Here is a 12,763-nt window from a genome sequence, read left to right as displayed (position 1 = left end):
TGTACAGTGAAAAATATGAGTATGCCCCCAATGCAATTCTGAGGTCTAATACATCTAACAGTGCTATTTCAACTGATTTTCTAATTAATTCATTATTAATTATTTGTATTTATTTTTATATAACAACATTCCAACCTTGTTTAGCATTTATCTAGTCAAAATATGTCATGATTCAACTATTTGTAACCATTTGAATCGCGTTCAATAAGGAACTTTTATTTTGAAAGTGAAACCGCAAATTCAACTCTCGTGGCTGATCTTTATTGTGGCTAGCTTCACATAGGTTAGATTCTTGGCGATACTAAGATTCCAGCTCAGTCGCAGTTGAGATGGACTCGTCTATGTACCTGTATGATGTCCCCCCAGTTTTGATGGAGAAGTTTTGTAAGATAATCGACAGCGGTGATGACAGCCTCGGATGGCGCGGGCTCGGTGAGTAATGTCAACAAAGTATTACTTTCTGTGCGCGGTTTAAACGGAATGATTACGGGTTTACCTAAACGGAAGTGTTGTGTACACTGTGGTATAGGTTGTGTAGATTACATGTTAACAATCTCATCTGTGATAAATAAACATTCCGTTTTTCCCCCCACCGCACTATGTAACGCTGTTAGTGTATAGCACATAGTATAATGTCACTATAACATCGGCAGACTGGGTCAGAAATGTACAGTAGTGCTGGTATTTTAGCGACTCACACCACATCACTGCTCCATAACCCCCTTTCGAGGGCATGATACTACTATGATACTACTATGATACTACTATACTACTACTATGCTACTTTCATTAATACCATGGTACTACTGTGGTACTTTCACTTATACCATGGTACTACTATGCTACTTTCATTAATACCATGGTACTACTGTGGTACTTTCACTTATACCATGGTACTACTGTAGTACTTTCACTTATACCATGGTACTACTGTGGTACTTTCATTAATACCATGGTACTACTGTGGTACTTTCACTTATACCATGGTACTACTGTAGTACTTTCACTTATACCATGGTACTACTGTGGTACTTTCATTAATACCATGATATAGTCTGTATCGTGGAAAAGTACTGTGGTTTTAGCCCTGAAGTATGATGGTACTACCATTGTACTGCCATTGTCCTTAACTATTACCATGGTACTGCATCATTTTTATCATGGTATAGACGTGGATCATGTTTTTAACCTGCATTTAACCTCACTCTACATTGGCTTCCGCGAGCCTGCACAGTCACTGAGTCAGTTGTCATGTTTGTAGTTTTCCTGCCAAACTGGGCTACTTTGAAATCTATGTCACGGGTAAAAATGAGTGGGTGGTGGTGAGTGAGTGGTGAGTGAGTGGTGAGTGAGTGAGTGAGTGAGGGGGTGAGTGAGGGGTGAGGTGAGTGGTGGTGAGTGAGTGAGTGAGTGAGTGAGTGAGGGGTGGTGAGTGAGGGAGTGAGTGGTGAGTGAGTGGTGGTGGTGAGTGAGTGAGTGAGTGAGTGAGTGAGGGGGTGAGTGAGTGAGTGAGTGAGTGAGTGAGTGAGTGAGTGAGTGAGTGAGTGAGTGAGAAAACAAATCATGAGAAAACAAATAATTACTTTTTTTTATTTTATTCTATTTAATTCAATATAAAACCATCTGTGTTTGTCACAGAAAGGTGGGACTAGTTTCTGTGGATGCGGACAGATTTCCAGCGGTGTGCTTCGTTTGAGGCAAGCAGTGACGGGGCCTCCCAGTGAGGCAAATTACATTTCAGACGGGACTTTCCAGCCTCCAATGACGGTGGAGGTGCAATGGAATCTGACACCGGAGTCCCTAGTCACTACAGTTAAATGGAATCCGACACCGGAGTCCCTAGTCACTACAGTTAAATGGAATCTGACACCGGAGTCCCTAGTCACTACAGTTAAATGGAATCTGACACCGGAGTCCCTAGTCACTACAGTTAAATGGAATCTGACACCGGAGTCCCTAGTCACTACAGTTAAATGGAATCTGACACCGGAGTCCCTAGTCACTACAGTTAAATGGAATCCGACACCGGAGTCCCTAGTCACTACAGTTAAATGGAATCTGACACAACCGACACGAGAGTAGTCACTACAGTTAAATGGAATCTGGAGTCCTAGTCACTACGGTTAAATGGAATCCGACACCGGAGTCCCTAGTCACTACAGTTAAATGGAATCTGACACCGGAGTCCCTAGTCACTACAGTTAAATGGAATCTGACACACTACAGTTAAATGGAGTCCCTAGTCACTACAGTTAAATGGAATCCGACACCGGTCCCTCGTCACCAGTTAAATGGATCCGACACCGGAGTCCCTAGTCACTACAGTTAAATGGAATCCACACCGGAGTCCCTGTCACTACAGTTAAATGGAATCTGACACACTACAGTTTAATGGAATCCGACACCAACCTAGTCACTACAGTTAAATGGAATCTGACACCGGAGTCCCTAGTCACTACAGTTAAATGGAATCTGACACCGGAGTCCTAGTCTACACTGACACAGTCCCTAGTCACTACGGTTAAATGGAATCTGACACCGGAGTCCCTAGTCACTACGGTTAAATGGAATCTGACACCGGAGTCCCTAGTCACTACAGTTAAATGGAATCTGACACCGGAGTCCCTAGTTAAATGGAATCACACCGGAGTACACTACGTTAAATGGAATCTGACACCGGAGTCACTCGGTTAAATGGAATCCAACACCACTCACTCGGTTAAATGGAATCCGACACCGGAGTCCCTAGTCACTACAGTTAAATGGAATCTGACACCGGAGTCCCTCGTCACTACAGTTAAATGTGATCTATTATATTGACGAGTCAAGCGGCCCGCTTTAACAATGGAAATACATACAGGTGTATCATCAAAGATGGAAGGCAGGCGTGTAAAATGAGATAAGGTAGGACCCCTCTAGCCAATGAGGGGCCAGATACCATGCTCTTCCTCTCTGCTACAGGTCAGAAACCCTCGTTGCCTTGCCGGGCTGAAGAGACTATTTTATACAATATACAGCCAACCTATGAGGCCTAACAGGCAACAAACAGTAGGATACAGGATCTGTGTCAGTGTGTGTGAGTCTTCCTCTGTATTCTGTCTGTCTCAACTACACCACTATGGTCTGCTGCTCTCGGACCAGCACCACTGTGGTCTGCTGCTCTCGGACCAGCACCACTGTGGTCTGCTGCTCTCGGACCAGCACCACTGTGGTCTGCTGCTCTCGGACCAGCACCACTGTGGTCTGCTGCTCTCGGACCAACACCACTGTGGTCTGCTGCTCTCGGACCAACACCACTGTGGTCTGCTGCTCTCGGACCAACACCACTGTGGTCTGCTGCTCTCGGACCAGCACCACTGTGGTCTGCTGCTCTCGGACCAACACCACTGTGGTCTGCTGCTCTCGGACCAGCACCACTGTGGTCTGCTGCTCTCGGACCAACACCACTGTGGTCTGCTGCTCTCGGACCAGCACCACTGTGGTCTGCTGCTCTCGGACCAACACCACTGTGGTCTGCTGCTCTCGGACCAACACCACTGTGGTCTGCTGCTCTCGGACCAACACCACTGTGGTCTGCTGCTCTCGGACCAACACCACTGTGGTCTGCTGCTCTCGGACCAGCACCACTGTGGTCTGCTGCTCTCGGACCAGCACCACTGTGGTCTGCTGCTCTCGGACCAACACCACTGTGGTCTGCTGCTCTCGGACCAACACCACTGTGGTCTGCTGCTCTCGGACCAGCACCACTGTGGTCTGCTGCTCTCGGACCAGCACCACTGTGGTCTGCTGCTCGGACCAACACCACTGTGGTCTGCTGCTCTCGGACCAACACCACTGTGGTCTGCTGCTCTCGGACCAACACCACTGTGGTCTGCTGCTCTCGGACCAGCACCACTGTGGTCTGCTGCTCTCGGACCAACACCACTGTGGTCTGGTCTGGACCAACACCACTGTGGTCTGCTGCTTTTACCAGCACCACTGTGGTCTGCTGCTCTCGGACCAGCACCACTGTGGTCTGCTGCTCTCGGACCAACACCACTGTGGTCTGCTGCTCTCGACCAACACCACTGTGGTCTGCTGCTCTCGGACCAACACCACTGTGGTCTGCTGCTCTCGGACCAACACCACTGTGGTCTGCTGCTCTCGGACCAACACCACTGTGGTCTGCTGCTCTCGGACCAACACCACTGTGGTCTGCTGCTCTGGACCAACACCACTGTGGTCTGCTGCTCTCGGACCAACACCACTGTGGTCTGCTGCTCTCGGACCAGACCACTGTGGTCTGCTGCTCTCGGACCAACACCACTGTGGTCTGCTGCTCTCGGACCAACACCACTGTGGTCTGCTGCTCTCGGACCAACACCACTGTGGTCTGCTGCTCTCGGACCAGCACCACTGTGGTCTGCTGCTCTCGGACCAGCACCACTGTGGTCTGCTGCTCTCGGACCAGACCACTGTGGTCTGCTGCTCTCGGACCATACCACTGTGGTCTGCTGCTCTCGGACCAGCACCACTGTGCTGCTGCTCTCGGACCACACCACTGTGATCTGCTGCTCTCGGACCAACACCACTGTGGTCTGCTGCTCTGGACCAACACCACTGCTGGTCTCTGTGGTCTGCTGCTCTCGGACCAGCACCACTGTGGTCTGCTGCTCTCGGACCAACACCACTGTGGTCTGCTGCTCTCGGACCAACACCACTGTGGTCTGCTGCTGTTCTCGGACCAACACCACTGTGGTCTGCTCTCTACCCCAACACCACTGTGGTCTGCTGCTCTCGGACCAACACCACTGTGGTCTCACTGCTCTCGGACCAACACCACTGTGGTCTGCTGCTCTCGGACCAACACCACTGTGGTCTGCTGCTCTCGGACCAACACCACTGTCGTCTGCTGCTCTCGGACCAACACCACTGTCGTCTGCTGCTCTCGGACCAACACCACTGTGGTCTGCTGCTCTCGGACCAACACCACTGTGGTCTGCTGCTCTCGGACCAGCACAACCAGAACGTTTAACAAATACCTGGGTTCATTTCAGACATTTAGAGACGTCAGCACCATGATGCCTTCCTTTGGTCCTGAACTGTTTCAGCGCCACCTTTATGTTTTCATGATACATGATTTCCTGTTCTGACAGAGAGCTGGTCTCACTCTTTGATATGTGATCTCCTGTTCTGACGGAGAGCTGGTCTCACTCTTTGATACATGATTTCCTGTTCTGACGGAGAGCTGGTCTCACTCTTTGATATGTGATTTCCTGTTCTGATATGTGATCTCCGGAGAGCTGGTCTCACTCTTTGATACGTGATTTCCTGTTCTGACAGAGAGGTGGTCTCACTCTTTGATATGTGATTTCCTGTTCTGACAGAGAGCTGGTCTCACTCTTTGATATGTGATTTCCTGTTCTGACGGAGAGCTGGTCTCACTCTTTGATACATGATTTCCTGTTCTGATGGAGAGCTGGTCTCACTCTTTGATACATGATTTCCTGTTCTGACAGAGAGCTGGTCTCACTCTTTGATACATGATTTCCTGTTCTGACAGAGAGCTGGTCTCACTCTTTGATACATGATTTCCTGTTCTGACAGAGAGCTGGTCTCACTCTTTGATATGTGATCTCCTGTTCTGACGGAGAGCTGGTCTCACTCTTTGATATGATTTCCTGTTCTGACGGAGAGCTGGTCTCACTCTTTGATACATGATCTCCTGTTCTGACAGAGAGCTGGTCTCACTCTTTGATACATGATTCCTGTTCTGACGGAGAGCTGGTCTCACTCTTTGATATGTGATTTCCTGTTCTGACGGAGAGCTGGTCTCACTCTTTGATATGTGATTTCCTGTTCTGACAGAGAGCTGGTCTCACTCTTTGATATGTGATTTCCTGTTCTGACAGAGAGCTGGTCTCACTCTTTGATATGTGATTTCCTGTTCTGACGGAGAGCTGGTCTCACTCTTTGATATGTGATTTCCTGTTCTGACGGAGAGCTGGTCTCACTCTTTGATATGTGATTTCCTGTTCTGACAGAGAGCTGGTCTCACTCTTTGATATGTGATTTCCTGTTCTGACGGAGAGCTGGTCTCACTCTTTGATACATGATTTCCTGTTCTGACAGAGAGCTGGTCTCACTCTTTGATATGTGATTTCCTGTTCTGACGGAGAGCTGGTCTCACTCTTTGATATGTGATTTCCTGTTCTGACGGAGAGCTGGTCTCACTCTTTGATATGTGATTTCCTGTTCTGACAGAGAGCTGGTCTCACTCTTTGATATGTGATTTCCTGTTCTGACAGAGAGCTGGTCTCACTCTTTGATACATGATTTGTTCTGACTGTTCTGACCTGTTCTGAGAGCTGGTCTCACTCTTTGATATGTGATTTCCTGTTCTGACGGAGAGCTGGTCTCACTCTTTGATATGTGATTTCTGTTCTGTTCTGACAGAGAGCTGGTCTCACTCTTTGATATGAGATTTCCTGTTCTGACAGGAGAGCTGGTCTCACTCTTTGATATGTGATTTCTGTTCTGACAGGAGAGCTGGTCTCACTCTTTGATATGTGATTTCCTGTTCTGACAGGAGAGCTGGTCTCACTCTTTGATATGTGATTTCTGACTGTTCTGACAGAGAGCTGGTCTCACTCTTTGATATGTGATTTCTGTTCTGAGAGAGCTGGTCTCACTCTTTGATACATGATGACTGACAGAGAGCTGGTCTCACTCTTTGATACAGAGAGCAGGTGATTTCTGACTGACAGAGAGCAGGTCTCACTCTTTGATAATGATTTCCTGTTCTGACAGAGAGCTGGTCTCACTCTTTGATACAGTGATTTCTGTTCTGACAGAGAGCTGGTCTCACTCTTTGATATGTGATTTCTGTTCTGAGAGAGCTGGTCTCACTCTTTGATATGTGATGACAGAGAGCAGGTCTCACTGACTGACAGAGAGCTGGTCTCACTGATATGTGACTGACAGAGAGCTGGTCTCACTGATAAGTGACTGACAGAGAGCAGGTCTCACTGATTGATATGTGATTTCCTGTTGACTGACAGACAGCAGGTCTCACTCTTGATGATACAGTGACTGACAGAGAGCTGGTCTCACTGTCTCACTGATAAGTGACTGACAGAGAGCAGGTCTCACTGATAAGTGACTGACAGAGAGCGGGTCTCACTCTCTTTGATAATCTGCGTTTGACTTTGAATGTGAATTTGCTCCACCTCAGCTCAACCAATCATAAAACTGTCCTGACCCATCTTGTTAGTATAGATTATTATAACAACAGAGAAATTGAGCAAAAGTCATATAAAATCACCAGCCGTGTCATTTTTGAAATACATTTTTTTACATATATATATATTTTGGGATCTATTTCGACCAGCCAACCCTGTTAAAAGATGGTCCGGCCCTTCTGGCATTTGCCAGAATTGCCAGACGGCCAATACGCCCACACACTATAAGAACGTGCTTATTTCTCTCCTTTATCTATCGCCCTTCAGCGGCGCGTATCGTGCCAAGTTGGACGGAGGTGCGACGCACCGAGAGGCTGGAGGCAATAGGCAAGAGCCCCACGCGAGAACTCATCTGGTCGTGGGCGCAACAGAACAAAACTGTTGGGGACCTTGTGAAGGTGTTGGAGGATATGGGTCACACCAGAGCTCTACAGCTCTTTATTCCTCAAGGTAAGGCCACCTATTAATAGACCTATACCACACTGCAGTTTGTGTCAGTTTCGTATAGTATTCCACACGTTACGACTTACAGAACTGTAGCTTGTTTTTCACTGAAGCAAATACCCTTTGGTTTCACTTCTGTAATGTCATTGTTGCGTAAACTTCCTCTATTCGTGTGCAAAGCACTCAACACTGTCAACACAACATTTAGCAATCTGTCAGACTGAACATTTTCAGTGTCCTGCTACACTAATGGTTGATAATGTAGAGCAATGTTATTAGTGGTCAATAAAACAATGAAATGTTGTCCTTTCAGAAACACAGTATTCCTTCCCCAACAGACCATCAAAGAGCAGCAAGGATAATCCCTCCCCTCCTCAATTACCCACGGTAGGCTACTAGTCATGTCCTGATGTATCTATTAATCAAACCCCTCCCCTCCTCAGTTACCCACGGTAGGCTACTAGTCATGTCCTGATGTATCTATTAATCAAACCCCTCCCCTCCCCAATTACCCGCGGTAGGCTACTAGTCATGTCCTGATGTATCTATTAATCAAACCCCTCCCCTCCTCAGTTACCCGCGGTAGGCTACTAGTCATGTCCTGATGTATCTATTAATCAAACCCTTCCCCTCCTCAGTTACCCACGGTAGGCTACTAGTCATATCCTGATGTATCTATTAATCAAACCCCTCCCCTCCTCAGTTACCCACGGTAGGCTACTAGTCATGTCCTGATGTATCTATTAATCAAACCCTCCCCTCCTCATTTACCCACGGTAGGCTACTAGTCATGTCCTGATGTATCTATTAATCAAACCCCTCCCCTCCTCAGTTACCCACGGTAGGCTACTAGTCATGTCCTGATGTATCTATTAATCAAACCCCTCCCCTCCTCAGTTACCCGCGGTAGGCTACTAGTCATGTCCTGATGTATCTATTAATCAAACCCCTCCCCTCCTCAGTTACCCGCGGTAGGCTACTAGTCATGTCCTGATGTATCTATTAATCAAACCCCTCCCCTCCTCATTTACCCACGGTAGGCTACTAGTCATGTCCTGATGTATCTATTAATCAAACCCCTCCCCTCCTCAGTTACCCACGGTAGGCTACTAGTCATGTCCTGATGTATCTATTAATCAAACCCCTCCCCTCCTCAGTTACCCACGGTAGGCTACTAGTCATATCCTGATGTATCTATTAATCAAACCCCTCCCCTCCTCAGTTACCCGCGGTAGGCTACTAGTCATGTCCTGATGTATCTATTAATCAAACCCCTCCCTCCTCATTTACCCACGGTAGGCTACTAGTCATGTCCTGATGTATCTGATGTATCTATTAATCAAACCCCTCCCCTCAGTTACCCACGGTAGGCTACTAGTCATGTCCTGATGTATCTATTAATCAAACCCCTCCCTCCTCAGTTACCCACGGTAGGCTACTAGTCATGTCCTGATGTATCTATTAATCAAACCCTCCCCTCCTCATTTACCCACGGTAGGCTACTAGTCATGTCCTGATGTATCTATTAATCAAACCCCTCCCCATCCTCAGTTACCCACTGGTAGGCTACTAGTCATGTCCTGATGTATCTATTAATCAAACCCCTCCCCTCCTCAGTTACCCGCGGTAGGCTACTAGTCATGTCAACTGTATAATATTAATCAAACCCCTATCACCCTGTAATAACTGTTGTCTGATGTAGTCCATGTGTCACCCTGTAAACTAGTCCATGTGTCACCCTGTAATAACTGTTGTCTATGTGGGCTAGTCCATGTGTCACCCTAGTAATGTCTGTTGTCTACGTAGGCTAGTCCATGTGTCGCCCTGTACTAACTGTTGTCTATGTAGGCTAGTCCATGTGTCACCCTGTACTAACTGTCTATTAATCTAGTCCATGTACCCTGTAATCTATCTATGTAGGCTAGTCCATGTGTCACCCTGTAATAACTGTTGTCTATGTAGGCTAGTCCATGTGTCACCCTGTAATTCATCCTTAGTTACACTGTCTAACTGTTGTCTATGTAGGCTAGTCCATGTGTCACCCTGTAATTCATGTAATTACACTGTACTAACTAGTTGTCTATGTAGGCTAGTCCATGTGTCACCCTGTAGTAACTGTTGTCTATGTAGGCTAGTCCATGTGTCACCCTGTACTAACTGTTGTCTATGTAGGCTAGTCCATGTGTCACCCTGTACTAACTGTTGTCTATGTAGGCTAGTCCATGTGTCACCCTGTAATTCATCCTTAGTTACACTGTAATAACTGTTGTCTATGTAGGCTAGTCCATGTGTCACCCTGTAATAACTGTTGTCTATGTAGGCTAGTCCATGTGTCACCCTGTACTAATTCATCCTTAGTTACACTGTAATAACTGTTGTCTATGTAGGCTAGTCCATGTGTCACCCTGTACTAACTGTTGTCTATGTAGGCTAGTCCATGTGTCACCCTGTAATAACTGTTACACTGTCTAACTGTTGTCTAGGCTAGTCCATGTGTCACCCTGTAATAACTGTTGTCTATGTAGGCTAGTCCATGTGTCACCCTGTACTAACTGTTGTCTATGTAGGCTAGTCCATGTGTCACCCTGTACTAACTGTTGTCTATGTAGGCTAGTCCATGTGTCACCCTGTACTAACTGTTGTCTATGTAGGCTAGTCCATGTGTCACCCTGTAATTCATCCTTAGTTACACTGTAAACTGTTGTCTATGTAGGCTAGTCCATGTGTCACCCTGTAGTAATCTTAGTTGTCTATGTAGGCTAGTCCATGTGTCACCCTGTACTAACTGTTGTCTATGTAGGCTAGTCCATGTGTCAACTGTTGTCTACTAACTGTGTGTCTAACTGTAGGCTAGTCCATGTGTCACCCTGTAATTCATCCTTAGTTACACTGTAATAACTGTTGTCTATGTAGGCTAGTCCATGTGTCACCCTGTAATAACTGTTGTCTATGTAGGCTAGTCCATGTGTCACCCTGTACTAACTGTTGTCTATGTAGGCTAGTCCATGTGTCACCCTGTACTAACTGTTGTCTATGTAGGCTAGTCCATGTGTCACCCTGTAATAACTGTTGTCTATGTAGGCTAGTCCATGTGTCACCCTGTACTAACTGTTGTCTATGTAGGCTAGTCCATGTGTCACCCTGTAATTCATCCTTAGTTACACTGTACTAACTGTTGTCTATGTAGGCTAGTCCATGTGTCACCCTGTAGTAACTGTTGTCTATGTAGGCTAGTCCATGTGTCACCCTGTACTAACTGTTGTCTATGTAAGCTAGTCCATGTGTCACCCTGTAGTAACTGTTGTCTATGTAGGCTGTCCATGTCTGTCACCCTGTAGGCTATGTCCATGTGTCACCCTGTAATTCATCCTTAGTTACACTGTAGTAACTGTTGTCTATGTAGGCTAGTCCATGTGTCACCCTGTAGTAACTGTTGTCTATGTAGGCTAGTCCATGTGTCACCCTGTACTAACTGTCATCCTTCCATGTTCACCTGTAGTAACTGTTGTCTATGTAGGCTAGTCCATGTGTCACCCTGTAATTCATCCTTAGTTACACTGTAGTAACTGTTGTCTATGTAGGCTAGTCCATGTGTCACCCTGTTATTCATCCTTAGTTACACTGTACTAACTGTTGTCTATGTAGGCTAGTCCATGTGTCACCCTGTACTAACTGTTGTCTATGTAGGCTAGTCCATGTGTCACCCTGTAATTCATCCTTAGTTACACTGTAATAACTGTTGTCTATGTAGGCTAGTCCATGTGTCACCCTGTAATAACTGTTGTCTCCTAGTCCATGTTACCCTGTACTAACTGTTGTCTATGTAGGCTAGTCCATGTGTCACCCTGTTATTCATCCTTAGTTACACTGTAGTAACTGTTGTCTATGTAGGCTAGTCCATGTGTCACCCTGTTATTCATCCTTAGTTACACTGTAGTAACTGTTGTCTATGTAGGCTAGTCCATGTGTCACCCTGTAATTTATCCTTAGTTACACTGTACTAACCGTTGTCTGTTGTACGTTCCGTGTTGTGTGTGTTTTCGTCACCACGTCCTGTTTTCTCAGTCACCCCCACCTGCCAGTGAGTCGACCCGACCTGGGTGGAACCAGTCTCATGATCATGTGTCAAGTGAAGGTACATAACTGAACGGCTGCTGAGCCGACAATGTGAAAAAACTGCCCGTGTGCCCTTGAGCAAGGCACTTAACCCTAACTAGCTCCAGGGGCGCTGTACTACTGCCTTGTAAAATAATACATTAGTCTGCACCCATCCAATGTATGTGACAATGTTAATATTCTTTTCATTTGACTTTTTTTCTGTCTTGTGATTTTTCTGTCCAACTTTTAATATTCCGAATGAGATGAATACATTAGATTGCTGAGTCATTTCATTGTTTCAGTAGGAATTGTATTGTTTCAGTAGGAATTGTATTCATTGTGCTATGTTGGTACTACTATCACACAGTTCTTATGTTGGGTCATCAAAACATCACACCTCTGGTCCACAACAGACTGATGTGTTGAGATGGTCCCTAGTTACAACAGACTGATGTGTTGAGATGGTCCCTAGTTACAACAGACTGATGTGTTGAGATGGTCCATAGTTACAACAGACTGATGTGTTGAGAGATGGTCCCTATATACAACAGACTGATGTGTTGAGATGGTCCCTAGATACAACAGACTGATGTGTTGAGATGGTCCCTAGATTACAACAGACTGATGTGTTGAGATGGTCCCTAGTTACAACAGACTGATGTGTTGAGATGGTCCCTAGTTACAACAGACTGATGTGTTGAGATGGTCCCTAGTTACAACAGACTGATGTGTTGAGATGGTCCCTAGTTACAACAGACTGATGTGTTGAGATGGTCCCTAGTTACAACAGACTGATGTGTTGAGATGGTCCCTAGTTACAACAGACTGATGTGTTGAGATGGTCCCTAGATACAACAGACTGATGTGTTGAGATGGTCCCTAGTTACAACAGACTGATGTGTTGAGATGGTCCCTAGTTACAACAGACTGATGTGTTGAGATGGTCCCTAGATACAACAGACTGATGTGTTGAGATGGTCCCTAGTTACAACAGACTGATG

At 46.3% G+C, this 12,763-nt stretch overlaps 1 protein-coding gene across 1 annotated transcript in view; it reads left to right on the top strand.

Moving 5' to 3' along the window:
- The first annotated feature begins 270 nt into the window (after positions 1-270).
- LOC127926285 (interleukin-1 receptor-associated kinase 3-like) overlaps positions 271-12,763 on the top strand; it is a 37,469-nt gene continuing 24,976 nt past the window's right edge. Inside the window, exons 1-4 of the mRNA XM_052511684.1 lie at positions 271-432; positions 7,488-7,670; positions 7,978-8,051; positions 11,730-11,805. Of these exons, the coding sequence (XP_052367644.1) occupies positions 330-432; positions 7,488-7,670; positions 7,978-8,051; positions 11,730-11,805 (436 nt within the window). The 5' untranslated portion in view covers positions 271-329. The remainder of the gene's footprint in view (positions 433-7,487; positions 7,671-7,977; positions 8,052-11,729; positions 11,806-12,763) is intronic.

Source organism: Oncorhynchus keta, unplaced genomic scaffold, assembly GCF_023373465.1.
Source record: "Oncorhynchus keta strain PuntledgeMale-10-30-2019 unplaced genomic scaffold, Oket_V2 Un_contig_7309_pilon_pilon, whole genome shotgun sequence".
In the NCBI taxonomy this organism is placed as follows: domain Eukaryota; kingdom Metazoa; phylum Chordata; class Actinopteri; order Salmoniformes; family Salmonidae; genus Oncorhynchus; species Oncorhynchus keta.
This window is presented reverse-complemented; position numbering and strand designations above follow the sequence as displayed.